The 19,393-nt window shown below is 39.8% G+C and overlaps 1 protein-coding gene across 1 annotated transcript in view; it reads left to right on the plus strand.

The window, feature by feature from the left end:
* chst11 (carbohydrate (chondroitin 4) sulfotransferase 11) overlaps nucleotides 1–19,393 on the plus strand; it is a gene marked incomplete at its 3' end in the record, with an annotated part of 92,832 nt that overhangs the window by 46,943 nt on the left and 26,496 nt on the right. The window contains exon 2 of the mRNA XM_079263585.1: nucleotides 17,791–17,876. Coding sequence (XP_079119711.1) covers nucleotides 17,791–17,876 — 86 coding nt within the window. The remainder of the gene's footprint in view (nucleotides 1–17,790; nucleotides 17,877–19,393) is intronic.

Genomic DNA, 19,393 nt, shown 5'->3' on the forward strand with positions numbered 1-19,393 from the left:
CTCCCCTCCTGCAAGCTGCAGTCATCAGCTTGTAATAAAAAGGCAAACTGCTGGGATGTGGTCAGGGAGTGCATCACTAAATCATGCAATCCTATGCATCACTTTAAAGAAACCAAGATTAAACTGTATCCACAGTTTGGGAAAACGTGTACCCGGCGCACACTTTGATCCGAGGCTTCTCATAATGGAACAAGCATGTATTTTTAGCATGGGTGGGTCCAGACGAGCTAACAAAAGCAGCACGGAGAGGCTTCAAAAAGACGAAGAAGAGTTTGAAACGGCTCACGAGGCACTGATAGTCATAAGCTTTTCATTCATCCACTGGGAAAACTGAAGCTGCTGGCAGCCAGTTTGGATATGAGCTCCTTAAAATCACATATTACCGGGCCGAGGTAGATGAGAGAAAGACTAATGTGAAAGTGGTCCAAAAAGTTCAGCTCATCTTGGACTGAAAAGGTTTTAATTCTCTCGACTACTCGTTCATTTTTTTATTTGGCACAGGCAGTAATCAGTGTTCAGGATCATTTTATATCCAACTGGTGGTTTCCTTTAGTTAAACTACCTCACACATCTGAATCGACAGAAAGCAAAAAATATACCGATCTATAAAGCTTCTTCTTCCTTTTCACTAATAGTTGTCTATGTTTGTTGGCTAGTAGATGTCAGAGAACACACCCCTCCCATCTACATGTCCCATACTGATACCTGAGGCTCTGTTGATGCAAAACTAGTCAATAAGACATGAAGACTCTTCAATGCATGGAAAAGTTTGCATTATTGGAATATCAACATGCACAGTATTAATTGTGCAAAAGCTTTTTGCTGGTTTGTAACTAAGGTGCAAAGTAGCTCTTATAAATACACCTAAGTTTAGCAGCAAATATTGAATCATTGTTTAAATAATCACAAGTCTTAAGCTACGTACACACTCCAGCTCACTTCGGATTTTGTGACTCATGTTGGCTTTTTTTAAAGACAGTCTAGACGGCGCAAATGAGAGTTTATAAAGTCATTTTCTTGGGTCAGGTCATTTTCTTGTAATGATAATAATGAATTATATTTATTTAGTGCTTTTCAAGGCACCCAAAGTGCTTTGCATTGAATCTATTACTCATTCATACTTTGTAGTGGTAAACTACACATGTAGCCAGACTCACCAGCAGCCTCTCCAACCATCGAAACCTTCACATAGCAGTGGAGGAAAATGGGAAATAGCCTGTACTTATATGGTGCTTTTCTCGTCACCTTGACCACTAAAAGCACTTTAACACTACATGTCACATTCACCCTCTTCACACACACACACACACTCATACAGCACTTCTACTAAGTGATTTTTGCTCTATCACACACATTCATACCCCAGGGGAAGTCTAGAATCAAAACACCAACTTTCAGGTTGGCAGACTTAGCGCTGAGGTAAGGAGGGTGAAGTGTCTCGTCACACTGACACAATGACTGTCACGGTGGCGGTGGGGATGTGGACCCAAATGCAGGAGTTGGGAAGCCAGGACGCAGAAATCTGACGTCATTTCATGCCATGAACATAAGCGAGGGCAAAACTAACAAAGTGAACCAGCAACTCAAGACAAAAACTGAGGGGTATAAATACACAGAACACATCGAGACACAGGCGAAACTAATCAGAAAATCAAACCAGATAAATCTAATGAACAGGAACCTAAACATGAGAGAACTAAACAAGGAAAACTACAAACCTAAACAGGAAACCAGAACTAAGGAGAAACACAAAATACCACATCATGACAATGACAGGTTGACTGGTCCCCAACCTTCTTGCCTGCGCCTCCCGAGGTCCCAACAGAATCTTATCTGGTCTGTGTCGAAGTGTTTGAACAGTAAAGCCTGTTCCATCCTCCACGAGAAGCGAGAACTTTTTTCTTGTTCTCGAGGCTCTGAGAAGAAAATGACGTCATTTTGTTCTCGCGGACGTGTTTGAGGACAATTCTTGACACGCCGGACTGGCAGAACTTTTTTCTTGCAGGGCTCCGAGAAGTATCGTGTGATTGGTCGGACATGTGAGGTGGGCGTGGTTAACACACAGAAAGCATGAAGCGGAGTTGCTGCTTCCGTGTGTTTGCTGTTGCCGGCAAAACGGATTGTTTTGATAAAACAGCCGATCGAGGTGGTGAGAAAGTACCAACATTTTTACATGTGGCATTAAAACACTCGGACCCAGCCGCGTGCACGACCCACCCTGCCGCGTGCACAACGCAGGGTCCCCCGCAGTGATCCCTCCCCGCTGCAGACATGCTTCTCGCCGAACAAAACGTTTTTTCTTGCTCTTGCAGCCTCGAGAACAAGAACTCAATTCTTGCGTCTCATGGAGTATGTAACAAGCTTAATGCCGCTTTTCATCCGACTTCACAGAAATGAGACAACTCTGCGCTGGTGGCAGGGGAACACAGCAATGTCCAATAAATCTGTTCATTTTGTTGTTCCCTGCAAGGATTGAGACACAAAGACATGAAGCATCATATTTTCTTCCATTAACATGACATACTTTGTGTTTTCCTCCTCCAATTCTTCGCAGATTTCAGCACACTGAATCTCTTTCTTCCCATCCTATGTGTCTCTTCAGGCTCGTGATGTAAATTAAGCACGTCATGTAGTTGATGTAAACCATTAAGAAATATGGTTTTTGAATCAAGAAGGCAGTCTGTTGTGATTTATAATTGCCACGCTGTTAGTTGTGGTTTGTTAGTTTTATTTAACACACACACACAGTCTCCTTCTCTCCTTCCCAGCTTTGGACTAATGGAGGAAAATCCGCTCTTAAACACCCCAGCACTCGACTCTTTATGGGCCTTTTTTATTTTTCGGTGTCATGTTCTAACAGCAAAATACTTCCAGATCCTGAAGAATTAAACGTAGCTACTGAATATGACATGTTAATACCAGTTAATCTGATGGTAAAGACAGGATGCCACGAAAGAGGCAACAGCTGCAATGGAAAAGATGAAATAACAGATAATCTCCACCAAATTCCCACATCGGGAAACTTTGCACATTTTGTTCCATTCTTTACACAAATTTAAGGGTTTTTCTCATAAAATCTGTCAACACCTACAAAGTCTGCGGCATCTGGAATCTTGCTCCTTTTTCTTTATAAAGGATTAAGTTTGTGATAAAATTGTGATTAAAGTGCTCTGATTTTAGTCTCATTTCAAACTAATCTTATAGAAACTGAAAAAGACTTGAGACTGAAGAAGCTAATTATTGCTGTCAAACCCAACCTTGTTGTCTGGAGAGGTAGATGCATGGATTTCTCTCTTGACTTTGGAGATAATGCCTCCGAACAAAGGGTACATGCTGCAGCAATCAGTCAAAGTAGCCAAGAAAACCAGGAGTACTCAGTAGGGCTGAGATGATATGCTCTTGTCCCAATTCGATTTGATTCCAGTTTTTTGTTTGCCAATTCGATTTAAATTGCGATTCTCCCAATTTTTTGATATTGCTGATTTTCGTAGATTGAAAACAAAACAAAAAAATATAAAAATCTTTTTTTTGCTCATCTTTTTTTTCAGTTAGGAAAAAAAAAACCCAGAGTAGCCGGACCATCATTCTGCTGCTATAATACCCAAGAAGACAAGTAAAAAGATCAATAAAAACAATAAAAATGACCATTTTTATAATGGATTATTTTCATTTATTTGAAAAACAAAAATCGATTTTTGAACAAAAATAATTGATTTTAAAATTGTGAAGCAAAAAAAAAAATCACGATATTCGATTTTTCAATTCGATTTTCCCACCCCTAGAACTCAGGAAGGATCAGCAGCTGGGCTCCAGAGAGATGGACCTAAACTCCTAACGCTGATGCTGTGACATATTCTGAAATGTCTACAGTGTAAAAGTGTTTCCTCATCATGGCGTTCGCTTTCCACATGTTGCCGATGTTCAGTACAAAGGCGAGCGCAGTGCAGTGGTGTGGAAATTTTTCAAGCCATGACCCACAGAAAACAACTGCTAGTGCCAAGAAAACAGAGCCGTCTCCTTTTTTTTTCCCATTTCACTCACCCTTTCCCTTCAAAATAAAAGCTGCCCATACATGGAGACATAACATAAGCAACAATCATTCTTGAAGGACAGTAGACCTTTTTTTGCAACTAAATTTAAATACCTTATCAGCTTCAGTCAGTATCTTATTTAGCTGTCAGTCCTAACTCTGACATTAATCTTTCGACACAACCACTACTTCTTTCAGAGCTACACGGTTTACAGTGAAACCAACACAAAACTGTACACAGCCTCTCTAAACGCTCCCTAAAAAGTGTGATAAAGAAATTATTCACACAGTTAAACAATAAAGCAAAAGCAAGCCTTGAACGTAATGGGACAAAACATCGCTAAATGAATAAATATCAGATCTGCTGCGAGCTTTAAGGGAAGACGCAGACACAAAGATGACCATGGTGTCCTTTGTCTCGCATACAAGTGCCCTTTATCTCCAGCTTGGGGGTAAATAACTATAATGAGACCAGATAAGGCAAATCCTGACAATGACGAGGAAGCAATCTTAATCCTTAAGTACTTACTTAACCCCTGATAGTTAGCGGCAGCTTGAATGATTACACTGACCCCGGTTCAGCAGATCAGGTCAAGACGATAGCAGAGATTCAGTCCTCTTTCTCCCAACGGACCAAAGTGCTCATGCTGAGCTTCAGACACCTGATCTGATGACTAATTTTGCCAAGGTTAGTGTAGATGGAGGGACCCAAACGCAGAAACAGAAAGGCAGGAGGTGGACGAGTAGCGTGAACAGGTTTTAATCCAAACGATGAAGTGAACAGACGACAGGATGGAAACATCACAGGATGATCTGACAATCACAACCAAGGAATATAAATACAGTGAGGGAGTAACGAGGAAAAGGCAAAATAATCAGAGAATCAAACCAGGTGAGCTGAAGAACAGGAAGCAAAATGGACGAAAATACACAGGCGAGCAAAACTACGAAATAAAACAGGTAGCAAAAACAAAAGACACACAAACTTCACAGCATGACAAATCTCAACCAGAATTAAACATTTTATGTAAAATTCTCAGTAGTTTTTACTTAATCTTCTTTTGTGTTGCTTTTGCTTTCTGCTACTAACATGTTCTAACATGTATATTTCCGCTTTTCCTAATAATCTACTGAATAAGTCCTTATCTAGCGTTTATTAAACTGTTGTTTATATCATACTAACACTAGTTTTGCACAGTTTTATCTCATCTGCACAGGAGGTCAATTATCTATCACCATAAGCAGGGCCGGATTAAAAGTGTACAGGCCCCTGGAGCATTCTTGGCTCCAGGGGCCCCGTTCCACAACATAACCTTGTAAAAATTGTGACTGATACACTGTGAAATAACATTTCTAACATCTCTCAGCCAATGGTACCAATATCAATACACTAGACACTGTGGTGTTACCATCTGGATTTGATATACATTTTATTTCATGTCCAGTCTGCTGGTGTATGCCCTCCGTGGACCCCACATGGGCCCCCAATAGGTGTCCATGTGCCCATTATGCCCATTGGATAATCCAGCCTTGACCATAAGTGAGTTACAGTTGGGTCTTCGGTGTCTCAGGCCTTTGCAGAAGCAATAAGATCGCGTCCTTACTGTTGGCACCCATGTTTTCCTCCTTCTCCTGCAGCAGCTGTGGCGTCGCTCCACCTGGACCTGCTTCCTCTTCTGAACTTATTGCCAAAGGCAGAGCTGCAGTCGTTCCGTATGTTCAGCTTGCATTTATAACTCTTCTCTTTAAGAACCACTTCACGTTCCATCTTTCTTTGCTTATTTCTGCCTCATCTGTCTTCCCACTGCAACTCTTCATCTCACATAAAGTAAAGTAACATTAGGCTGTTTCTTCGATTTCTTAAACTAAATATTTGATCTTCATGACTTTTATTGTGGTGTTTTTAGTAAATCTGAGTGCATCAGTAAGTTCAAAGTTACTGTCAAACTCTGCAGAGACAGCATAAGTAAGAATCTAGACTAGCATAAATGCAAAAGCAGCTGTTATTCTGAGACTCCCCTGAGCTTTCTGCCTGCAGGATTTAAAAAGAACACATTTTTTTCAAACACTTTGGAAAAAGAAACCAATCACACCTAAGAATAGTAGCACAGGATTTATTCATTAATATCCTCTGCATGAAACGAGCTTCTTCCACTAAAGACTAAAGGTGACTTTTTGTTGAAAAATGCAGTGGAATATCTTCGCAGTCTCATTCTGCAATTAAAGTGTTTAAACAACGACACCCCCTGTTTTTAACACGTGATTCCCGACCTGAAGCTAAAAGGAAAATAAACAGATCATGGTAACACTTTACAATAATGGTACAAATCATATACTTAGGTAATGCGTAACTCATGATGAACTAATGCATTAATTTCTGAAGACTTTATCATATATTCATGTTGCTAATCATGAACTAATGATGATCTCAATGTGATTACTTCACCCCTAATTGATTTTCAATTAATGAACATTAGTTCACTGTTAATTCCTTAATATGTCAACAAATTTGCCAGTTTATAGACATACACAGCAAGACACACTCAAAGAAGTTCACTTGGATACCATGGATATGTAAAAGCTCTTTGAGTGATTATTAGGGTTTTAATATTGCTGTAGTAATATTTCTTCCTTTCATTCTTTTTATTGCGAGGTGGAGTGGGGCTTGAAGTGTGTAACTCCCACAGGCCATGTGTGAGAAGGTTCAATGGGTTCATCTTGATGTCCCAGTCAAGACATGACTCCCTTGATCTCTTGTCCCATCCTCTGTCTTCCTCCTCCTCCCTGCCCCACAGCATTGGAACCCCTTAGCGTTGATGTTTTTGCCCCCACACAGCCCTTCTCATGTGACCGGGTCTCCATGCTATGCAACCTTCCAACCAAATTGACCCACGCCTGACCGCATTTTACCCCCGCACATATCCACTTAGTCAGATTGTGTGTATGTGTGTGTGTGTGTCTCAGGAGAGGTTTGGACCATAAACAGTCATCACTAGTTGACTTCCTGCCATCCATCAAAACCCTGAGCTCCACTAAGTCCATGTGGCTTTTGTCTCCTTTGACTGCTGAACCAATTATTTCGTTGCAAACCAGTACGACTCCCCCACCCCATAATAAACTTTATTTATATTTTTAACTTTTATCTTGAACAAATATGCATTTGATTTCCTGTAGTAGCAGGATTTATCTTATGCAGTTATGATGTTAACTTCAGTATATCAGTGGAGACATCCTGTTGTAAGTGTTTTAGTGTGCAGACTTCCTCTAAATGTCTGTCATGAAATCTCAGGCAAAGTTTCCATGCTGACACATCCAGTGCTTTGCCTCTGCCTGCGCTGTGCCGGTATCACAGTTAAGCCAGAGAAGTCAGTGAGCATGAGAGGTGCTTCCCAGCATCAGTGCGTCGGGTATGAATTCCTTTCCTTTTTTGTTGAGGGAGTGTTGAGTCAGGCAGCGAGAGAAAAGAGTTGGGAAAAAAGGCAGAAGAGCTGACATCATAGACATTAGATATGTTTGATAGTATGTGGTTGTGTTTTTTTTAACCATTTAGTTTTGTTAAATTTAAGTTCATTAATGCAAAATCTTTCCTATTTATTCAGCCACTGTCTATAAGGGATGAGAAATAGATGAAAACAAATGAAAAAGTTGTTAAAAGTCTCATAGAAGCAAAGAAACAGCTAGGTAGCTGATTTTTTTCTTTTTTTCTTTTTTTTTGGTGTGCGTTATTTAAATATACTTGCAGTAAAAAAATTTTACAGTGGATCTATGTATTATATTGCACAACACACACAGAATGTGGTTTTATATTGTCGTGCTGAATTCAGCAATGCATTCATTTAAATGGGAATATATTTGCCCTACCTTTTTTTTTTTCAATAAAGTCCAACTTTCTGGGTCCAAAAAGAGCAAATGATTAGTATTTAATCATTTGTATAATATGAATGACATAAAAGATGGTCGGAGGGGCTCCAGAGTCTGGAAGACATTACTTCTGATGAGGCTTCTTCATGTGAAACTGGAGAAGATGGACTTTTGGAAGAGGAAGGATGAGTGATACGCAGTCCGGAAGGAGAGTGGTGGCAGAAGTGAGAGCTAAAATAAACAGCTAAAAGAAAGAAGATGAAGCCCATTAGACCGAAGCTGTGATCTTATAATTAATGTAGAAGGTTTGACAGAATAGGAAGGAAGGAATTAGCAGAGAGGAAGAGCAAAGAGAGGGAAGTGGATCAGATCTCCTTTACTGAACTTTCACCAAAGCGCCATTTCACATTACATTATATTTTGATCAGCTGAAGTTTGGAGAAGTGATCCTGTTACGAATGTAGGCAAGAAGGATGTCAGGAGGAAGCATGCAGCATAACCAGGTAATGCTTTGGTTGCATTAATCTGGCCTGTAAATGTGTCTGCACTGAGCTAATGCATCCCTCATCTTAAATTAATGAAAGTTGATGACAGACTGATGCAGAGCGTCTGCATGTTAGCCGAACCAGTATTCAGCATCATATCTCAGCCTCTTGACCCATTGCCTCCATCGTCGTGTTTGGTGCTCTGGTGCGGTCTGGCATGGCTTCAATGTGTTTTAATATGGCCATAAAATCTTAATCTGTTCTCATACAACAATGCAGGCATTGTAGAGGCTGTTAAGGGCTGTCAGAGTTTGTGACTTTCTTCTTTTTTGCCAGCCGCAACTAATAAAACAGTAAAGTGGGCCTCATTAACATTGGGTAGCTTTATTACCAGCTGTGATGTGTTAGAAAAAATACAGAATGTACAGTAAAGATCTGAAGTATTTCTTTCTGTCAGCGATAAATATTCATTTCCTTGATCATTTCTTTTAGGTTTAAAATCTTGTTTTTGTCTTTGCCTTTACTTTCTCAAAGGGAATGCTCCATACTGCCGAAAATATACAGAAAGTGGTGTGCCATAAGCCGTGATGCCAAGATGGACTGCATTTTTTGCTCGTTTCTTTGTTAACAATTTTCATTTTAAACCCAAAAGGAGGTTGGACTTGAAGCCAGGGTAGAATTAAAAATAGTGCAAGTTGTTGAGAAAAGCTTTTGGAGCTAAATATGCTGCATTGCTTACTTCAGCAAGACAGTGCAAAAGTATATTAGATAGATATTCTGGAACATATTACATATTCAACATATTTCATTTAGTCATATTTTTACAGCAACGATTCTAAGCAAAGTTATCTTTTACATTTTTATAGATGTAGCATGAGTATATCCATTTATGTTATTCAGTCCAATTTGGTATCAGTCAATAAAATAGACATGATAAACACGAGTTCAATTAATATTAACAATATTTATAAAACAAATCGTTATTGTCATTCTTATTCATTTAAAAATGAGCTTAATTCAAGAGGTTGTTGATTTGGATTTTATAAATCTGTTTTATTAGACAAGTTTTTTTTATTTTGTTATTAGATTGTGTGTTATGTGTCATATTATATGTCCTAATCTGTCAGACTGTATGGCAAACTTACCAATGGTTATAAGTAAAGTAACCTGAACTACTATCCTGAGCATACTGGTGGGTGACAGTAAAGAGGAAAAAAAAACTTCAATTTAAACCAAGAAGAAATAAAAACGGCCATTAGTCTCCAGTGGTTGGAGGATGAAAGCAAAGGAAAGAGGGGTCAACACACACCAGAGCTGCAGGCCATAGATGCCTGCTGGGATAGAAAAAGGGCAAACAAGTTAATAGGACAACAATAATGTGATTTTTACATGGAAAGTAAAAAGCGCAGAGTGCAGACATGGTGGTCAGTGGGAGGTCCTCCTGCAGCCTTGACCTATAGCAGCACATCTATCAGTTACTAAAAAGGAACTTTTGGTCAAATTATAAAATGTAGAGAGGGTGTATGTCTCTGTATGTTTCCCAAACTGGGAGCAGATGACTGAAGGCTCTGCCTCCCATTCTACTGGTGGGTTATTCTGGTTTTGTTAAAATAAAAATAGGTCTGTATGTAATTCAATTCAATTCAAATCAATTCAATTCAACTTTATTTATATAGTGTCAAATTACGGCAATGCCATCTCAAGACACTTTACAGACAGGGAAAAAAAAAAAACATAATGAAAGCCAATCCATAACAGCCTATATAAGGAAACCAAGAGATTGAGTTGGAAGCTCCAACTCAATCTCCCATCCTGAGCAAGCACACTGGCGACAGTGGGAAGGAAAAAACTCCCTTTTAACAGGAAGGAAACCTCCGGCAGAACCCGGCTCAAGGACAGGCAGCCATCTGCCTCTGCTGTGTGAGGGGAAGAGGACAGAAAAAGTTTTGTAAAGTAAAGGGGGTACGAAATATGCTTTTTTCTTCCACCTACACCCTTTCATTTACACCAGCCATCTGATTCTTAGTTGTACTGACTACAATCCACAATCTGCGGTAACAAAATAAACTTTCATTCATTCATTCATTCATTCATTCAAAAAGCCAGAAATCTGCAGCTCCATTTGGAAATATATGGAATTATGAGCTCAGTGGAGCTTTATAAAGCAGGAGATTTTTTTTTTTTTTTTTAATATATATTACATTCTGAAATTTAACAGGGAATCAATGAAGAGAAGTTAAAACTGGAGAAATATGATCTCTCCTGCTGTTTACTGTAAAGCAACAAATGAGGGTTGTACAGCAAAAACATGGAAACATACCTCTGGAGAACCTCTGGAGTACAGGAGAAGCTGAGTTGAGACAAACATGCTGCTGCCATCAAATTCAGCATATGCAAACATATTTCACACAAGTGGGGGTGTGGTGGATTATTTTATATTGTGTGAGCTGCACAAAACACCTCACCCTATCTACTTTTATTCTACTGAGAATAAACGTTAATGCTAGTAAAACTTTATCTGCAGATCTCTTTCCAGAATAGTTTCATTGTAGAGTTAATCAAATTTTTCTAGCAGTGGCAGTAAGAGTGGTCGCTGGCTCTGCCTGCATAGCTGTCAATCAAAACTTAGAGGATTATTAAGATGCAGAATAATGATAAAGCTGAGGTGAGTAGAAATGTATTTTGTGTGCATTATCATCACGTTAGTAATCATCATTAAGGGGATTAAACGCGGCGCCTTAACTGGGAAAAGCTGCATGTAGCCAATCATCACTGGAGGTTTGATTGGTTTTAAAGCTTGCACACTGAGGAAATCATTCCCTGAAGCTCTTATTGAGCTTTGTTTAATGAAGTTGTGCCAACATTACTAATCACCTGTATCTCTACTTTTCTGTTACGCTTGCATTGCTCATTCAAATCCCAATTAGGCTGAAGCAACGTCGTTTCTCTAACAGTAGGACAACAACATACCCAACACATGCATACACAAAGCCATAAAACCGGAGTGTGTGGCAGTGTTTAGGCCTAATCAACACTGTGTTAAGTGTCTTTCTCCACCCTCTCCCGCTGCAAAGTTAAGATTAGCAACAAATTAATCCTCCTCCAGTGACCCGTAGTGGTCTGCTGATCGATGGTGGCAGATGTTGTGCATGATTGCATGCAGACTCGTACTGAGCATAAGCCAGAGACGTCCTGCTGTTTATAAGGCACACTGCGTGTAATCAGATGTTGAAAAATAGAATAGAGAGCAGTGTAATATCTAATGGCTGCTGCTCTTTTTTTTTTTACATTATGCAACTTTAAGGCTTGACTTTGAAGGAGACTCATTGGTGAAATGGTTATTTTTACCAAACACAACTCCATGTTTGCTGTTCAGGCAGACAGAAATGATTTAATGTTTTAAATTTAAGCGACCTTTAATATAAAAATAGCACCTGTGAAGATGAGTCAGCTGTAATAACAACTATATTCTTATCCAAACCAGGTAGTTTTTTGTTTTTTTTTTAAATCCAGATAAAAAATAAGATGTTTCGCCAAACACGACTACGAAGTGACAAAATTTCATCATAATGTATTGTGTTTTCAAGTAACCAAGGCAACCAGCCAAAAGATGTCCATGATTGTGGCATTTGTGTTGAAAAAAGAAAGCATTTTTGTCCAAAAACAAGATCGCTTTTTTAGCCAACCAGATAGTGTTTTTGTTTGTCTAACCTGGAAATGACGAGTTTTACAGTAACGTGTTGTGCTTACATGTAACCATGGCAACCAGCCAAAAGATGTCCATGATTGTGGCATTTGTGTTGAAAAAAGGAAGTATTTTTGTCCAAACACAAGATTGCTTTGTAGCCACAACTAGACTGTGTTTTTTGTCTTACAGTGAAGTGTTGTGCTTACACGTAACCAAGGCAATCGGCCAAATGATGCGCGTGAAAGTGGACTTTGCATTGACACAAGAAGGTATTTTAGTCATGACTGTGTTCGTTCTGTAACCCCACCCAAGTCATCCTTCTGTTTGTCCACCTAAGACCCATTTTACGGACGCATTGTTAGAACGCTCGACTTGTACTGGTTCGCTTAAAAATCTATAAACAACCAAGTCCTTCAAAGTTCTTTTTACACCCAGCATGAAAGAAAAAGACTTGTTTGTACTTTTCACTGTAAGTAACAAAAAATACTGAAATGAATAGTTTTAATTCTACAGAATAATAATAACTAAAAAAAAAGAAAATAACACTTTTTTGCTAGAAATTTTTTAACTAAGCAAAAGATTTTTCCCAAAATAATTTAATCACACAAATGATATGAAATGATTTAAGCTGTGTTGATCGTGACACATACTTTATCCTCAGTCGTTTGGTGTTTGCTTGTGATTTATAACCTTAATTTCTTTAAATCCTATTACTCGCCACAGGCAGCTGGTCATGGTGCGCCCACTAAAATTTCATTTTTTTTCTCCTTTTTCCCTCTTGAAGCCAACAAAGTCATAATGTGACCTTCACATCATGGTGCTTTTCAGTTTAAAGGAGTCATATTTAGGGACATATTAACTTTTACTCGGAAATACTTTGATGCTCTCTCCTCTTGGTGGATGAAAGACTGCTTGCTGTATTGTGCTGGAAGCCTCCCAGTTTTTTTTTCTTTTCTCTCCATCTGCCAGCTTTTAAAGAGCCTCTGTAAACGTCAGATCGAAGTGTCTTTGAAGCATTTTCAGCAGCAAGACGATGGTGGCAGAGAGAAGCAGGCAAAGGAATGTCAGTGTGACAGCATCCCTGCTGATGAGAACAGTTTTATAACAGGATAGTGCTGGTTTTTTTAGTGGTGTGTGTGTGTGTCATTGTTTGTGTCGTGCCTCTTTACGGGTACATACTGAGTGGGCTGCTGGTGTTAGGTCTGGACATCCAAAAACCAAAGGAAGAAAGTGGAAGCGACAGCTGAGCAAGGGGAAAGCAGTGAGGCAAGGGAGAGCTCATCTGAGCCTTTTACAGCTGTATCTAAGCTGAAGAGACATCTTCCGAGATTTATGCCATTCTTCAGATGACATTGTTCAGAAAAAGTAATCAGTAAAATTGCATATTCTTCTATCTATCCTATTAATCAATGTAATAAAATGCATCATATCAATGAAAATATTGAAGACTTAAGCTTTCTGTGTGAGATGGATCCACAAGTCTTGTAACTGAGGCAAAAACAGTAATCAAAGGAGGAAAAAGAGAAAAACAAAAGGGAAAAAGAGAAAAAGAAAGAAGGAAAATAAGAGAAAAAAAGAAGGAAACTAAGAAAAGAAAAAGGAGTTAAGACCTGCTACAAAAAAGAAAAAAAGAAGGAAAAAAAGGGCGAAAAGGAGAAAAAAGGAGAAAAGATACTTGCTAAAAAGAGAAAAAAATAGAAAAGAAAAAAAGAGGGAAAAAGGAGAAAAAAGACTTACTAAAGAGAGAAAAAACAGAAAAGAAAAAAAGGGAAAAAAAGAGGAAAAAAGGAGAAAAAACACTTGCTAAAAAAAGAGAAAGGAAAAAAGTAAAGGAAAAAAAGGGGAAAAAAACTGTAATCAAAGAGGAGAACTCCTAGAATGCAGGACCCAACTAAAGGGAACATGCTCTGCTCCAGTATCCCCCGTTTGCCCAAATCTTCTGATTAAGTAAGTCTCTCCTCAAATGAAAGTTGAATCTTTCCACTCCTGAATATATGGGGGGGGGTTTCATTATTCACCGCGCTCTGGCGGAAGAAGAATTAAATACGTGCATCTTAACAAGACGGAGCATTGGGGTAGCCTTCAAAAATGAGAGATCTTTGATAATACTTGGGTTTTTCTGCCTCCTCATCATGAGTGTGTGTGTGTGTGTGTGTGTTTGTTTGTGTGTCAGTGTGTGCGATGTTGCGCAGTCCAAACCTGTCAGCACCGAGCAAATGAAAAAGGGTTCCACTTTCCCATGACCTTACCTGATACCAGAGCTGAGGAACCTAGCCAGTCAGTGCAGGTGAGAGGATGCGAAGGGTTGTCGTTTCCATGGTTATAGCCAAGTTCCCATACACCAGTAAGCCAGGTGTTGGTAGGGTGAGGGAGGCTTTGTGAGAGTGACTTTGTCTTCTCGTTGAGTGAGTGGGCACACACACTGAACCCTGGAGACTGGTTTTCAGCATCATCACGCAGGTCCCATGCCTCCAGAGTGTGTGTTCAGTGAAATTAGAGTTATAATAGGCAGCAGGCGGACCACAGACAGGATTACCGGCAAATTAAACAGTTCAGCTCTGGCTGCATCTCTGTCGGAGTTTATGGTGTGTGTACTTGTGTACATACTTGGAGGCATCAGACCAGACCACAGAGCAGAGATAAGTCCTGTGTGGACGGATTTAATATAGCTTGCACGTCAGAGTGTGTGTTCGTGGGAAGTTATGCACCATGTGATGACAAGAGGATTTATAAAGACGAGTTTTTCTCTCTCTCCTCTCTGCGTAATGGGTTAGTCACATTAGCATAAACCTACACACAAACAAACTTGTTACTTGGATCTTTTTGGAAATGCCAGGGTGGATGGATTCAGCAGCTGAACTTTAATTCAATTTGGTCAAATGACTGAAGATGTTATGATTTAAGGTTGACCAGCATATTACAAATGAGGTGATTCTAATGAAAAGCAACAACCTGCAGCAGATATCAGAAATGTCTGCAGGTTTGCAGAAGAATAGTCTTTTGAGTTCTTTTAACAATGATCCAGAGGGTCTCGTGTCCAGGGACTGCAGGAGTTTAGTATATTAATTGGCTCAAGTTGTAATTGATGGGAACACTAAAACCATCAATACACACACTAAAGACTGCCTCACTCGAAGCTGCAAGAGTGGACGTAGCTCACTATTTAACAGAACCAGTACGTGCTGGTTTTGCGTGTCACATGGAGACTTTGAAACTGACAGAAACAACTTGCAAAAAAAAAAAAAGTTAAACAACCGGTAGTTTATTTAGCTTCTTAAGGACAATTAGAAGCTCAGTCTCAGTCCGCCTACGTGGGCGACAAATGCAGAAAAAAAAAGGTATAACATTGTAGGCATGTAGGCTTGTTCAAGAAGAGGTAGAAGTATAGATGTAGCTTCACTTCTGTGTAAGCTGTAACTCTCTGCACCCTGAACGTAAACACACTGTGACTGCTAACAGCTAGTTTCATGGTTGTAATTGTGTTTTTAAATAGTAGTTACACATGATACTTTTAATGTGAAAACAGTACTTCTGATTTTTTATCTCCATTTGATGGGATTTCATGTCCATTTGAGGTTTGTAGTCAATCTCTGTGCATTTTTGACAGCTTTTTTTTGCATCTCTGCCTGCAATTTGCCACATTACTGTTATTTTAAACAGATAATATATTAAAACAAAAAAAAAAACCATGTACTTAGCAACATGTTTGTTTTCTTTTGTGTAAATAAGACAGGCTGCATAAGAATCTGTCCTATGCATTACTGCACAGGTGACTGAAATGCCACCAGTAGATTTATTTACTCCTCCATTGTAGCATAGTGATCATCACTGAACCATAGCTTAAAGGAAGGGTAAATTAAGTATAATTGCATCTATATGAGTTTTCACACTTAACAGGGTTTCACCCTGATGTGTTTCGGCATCTGTCGTCATTAGAGTCTCCGTGGTAATGGCAGATAAATGTCATTAAAGCTCTGTAATCCATTCTGGCCACATTGTCCAATTAGAGAAAAGGACATGCACATATGCTTTCACCTGGACTGAATCCTCTTTACTATGAGCCACACTTCCAACCTGCATCCTCAGCTATCACTGCTGCTAAAAAACTAATATTTTCCAATTTCATTGTTTTATTGAGAGAAGCAGATCACCAACACACAGTCCACGGTAAGGCCGAGTGCTAAGCTGCATTACTGTGGAGCAGATTTCCCAACAAGGTTGTCAATCACATATGTACGCGTGTGTAAATAGTTAATAGGTTAATAGGTTAATAGTTAACCAGGTGTGTACAGGAGTGCATGCACAGGTATGTGTTTTTGCATGCACATACAGAAGAGGCAGAGGTACCGCTAGCCTCTTTTTCTCTTCCCCTCATCTGTTGAAGGTCACAGCCGTCTGCAGGGGCTCGTTACTCTAACAAGGGCTCCGTTTGCTCCCCAGGGTTCCGTCAGCGGATCTTGTTCAGGAATACCATTTCAAATCATGGTCAACGCCGACCTCAGCGCCCTGTTCTTCAGTTTTTAACCAGTAGTTTTTTTGTTGTTGTTGTTTTTTAAAGTCAAGAGCTTCTTTTCTCCTTTGCTTTAGTGTAATTCTAACCTCTGAAATGAAAAGAGGAGAAGGTGAGCTCCTCCTCATTCCTGGAGGAGAATTCTGCAGGGAAAAAAAAATACTGCGTGTGATAAAGATACTGTCACTCGCTAACATCCTCTTTGTGCCGATTCTGTGTGCACGGGCTAGAAAGCAGAAGAGATTTATGTTTGCAGTCAACAGCTTTGTCGCTGTGTGAGGTGCTGTGCAGATGAGTAAATAGAAATTCTGTCATTACCAGCTTTGCACAACAGATGTGCCAATTTGCAGCCAAAATGTACATTGTAAACACACACACACATACAAGAATAGATGTAAATGACAGAATTATTTGTGTCCAGTTGTATCCACTGTGTCTGTGATTAGTAGATAATGAGCAGATTTCACACTGACATCCTTCCTTTTATTCTCGCTTTAATGGAAAAGTAAAGCATGTCTAACTACGCAAGTAAGTTTAATGATCATCCAGGAGTGAGTGTGTTCATCATTTCTCATTCACACCAGCTTTCCTGTTGCTGAAATAACTCATGTTCATGCATGAACATGAGGGAGATGCAGTCATATGCAGACACCTGTCGGAAAAGCTTCAGCAGATACTCTTCTTACTGGTCTGATTGTTTTTCTTTATTCCAGTCTGTCCTTCAACACGTTTCCATATGAAGTAATTGCAGAGTGTGTTGGAGGCGGGTTGTTGCTCTGGCCTCTACCACCGAACTGCTGCCAGCAGCTACTGCTCAGCATCCAGTTATGTAAAGAGCTGAGATCCCGCCAAGCAAATGCTGAACTGCAGCTTCGCCCTTGGCTTGTAGTCGCTGCTCTCATTATTTATCCCTGCAGCTTTCTGCTCCCGACTTCCAGCAGTTTGCTGTTTAAAATGTCTTCAGGAGCCCAGAACGTGAAAAACCGAAGGTTATGTGTGAATCTGTATTGTACCATTGACTAGAATTCACTCCGAAATACATAAAAGGCACTCTTTTTTTTTTTATCAGTTTGACCAATTAATTACGTGGCGCAGCTAAATCGACTGCTGTTTTGCTGTGTGGTTCTAAAGTGGAAGATAGTTGTCTAAAAAAAAAGTCATTTTATAAAAGGGTTTAAATTGTCAATTCTTACTGGTGTTTCTTCTCTCTTTGCAGCCATGCGGAGGCACCCCTTTGTGGCTGAAGGCTGCTGCAGGAAAGGGTCTCGCAATGCCCTGCAGGAGCTCTACAATCCCTCACAGGTAAGAGACTGACACACTCCCATAGTTTTCTTTATTCTTCAATTGTCTTCACACATCTGATTGGACAGTTTTACTTTGTCAGTCAATTATTAATGTATTTCAGCCTATTTTTAATGCTCTCCTCAAAAGTTACAGATACCTTCATAAAACAGGTTTCTCATGCAACCACAAAGTCAGTTTAAAAGGTTTGGAGTCATTTTAAAGGGAACTGTTGTGAGTTTTGTGAAGGTGTGTGTATCAGTATCAGTGCATACCAAGACTGTACCGAAGGCACACTGTTCTGATTATTTCTCATCTTCCTATTCTTCTCCTTTAAAAGTATCTTTTAACCACCCTATAAGCTTAAGCCTGTTGCATGCTCCATGAGAAGCGAGAACTTTTTTCTTGCTCTTGAGGGCCCAAGAAGAAAATTTTGTTTTGGTAGATGTGGTTTAAGACAGTTCTCAGTTTCAGTTTCAGCAAACTTTTGTCCCCAGTGGGGAACTTGACTTACAGACAGGTTCTTCTTGACACATCAGACAGACAGAACCTTCTTCTTGTGGTGAAGTATTGTGTAATTGGTGGGCATTTAAGGTGGATGTGGTTAACATGGAAAAGCATGATTTAAAAAACCGCTGATTAAAGTCATTTGCTGCATGTTGTCCAAGCGGTAAGCTCCAGCGGTAAAAAGTGAAGCCGATGCAGAAGTGCATAAAACTGCAGTTCCCCCTTCATCCACTAGGGGCTGCAAAACAGAGCAAACCCCCATGTTAAAAAGACCAACTTCACAGCAGAAATAAACATGTTTACAGCCTGGTTCAAAAATCCATTTTTAGTTTAATAGGTCAGGTTTACCTTCATGACAACTGTGGGGGGAGTGAATTTTTTTTCTAACTCACCCATTTAAAAGTAATTTAATCTCCAAATTCGGCACGTTTAGGGGTGTGTCCTTTTGATTGACAGGTACCTGATCTCCGGCTTCAAGTAAGAAGAACGTAAAACAACCACCGTTTTTAGCCGGTTAACAACATGACTTAGCTTTAGCCCCCGTACCTCCATTAGCTAGTTAGCTCCTGTTATCTCAGGGTTAGCTCAGTAAGCTCTTAGCTACGGGCAGCTCAGAGTTCGCTCAATGTCAGTCATACACAATGACACTCACAGCCCCCCTCTCAGCTCCACCTCTTTGCCCATGTTAGTATTTTCTGGGAGAGACAACACATATGCCCCTGCCAAGATGGCGATGGTGGGAACCGCCCACCGAGCTTCAATTCAACTCTTCAGAAACCTATGGGTGACGTCACAGAATCTCCGCCCATCTTTTTTTATACAGTCTATGATGTTGTCTCTTCCCTCTGACCTAATTTCCTGTCCAATAGCAGCTTAATAAAGGCTCCTAAACCTCCCCTTCCCAAAAACATGTTTCATAAAATTCAATATTAGTATCATGGTAGATCATTTGCAAGGCGTTGCCAGGCCAGCTGAGAGATATAATCCCTCCAGCGTGTCCTGGGTCTTCCCCCAGGGTCTCCTCCTGCAAG

Source organism: Telmatherina bonti, assembly GCF_933228915.1.
Source record: "Telmatherina bonti genome assembly, chromosome: 23".
NCBI classification, from domain to species: domain Eukaryota; kingdom Metazoa; phylum Chordata; class Actinopteri; order Atheriniformes; family Telmatherinidae; genus Telmatherina; species Telmatherina bonti.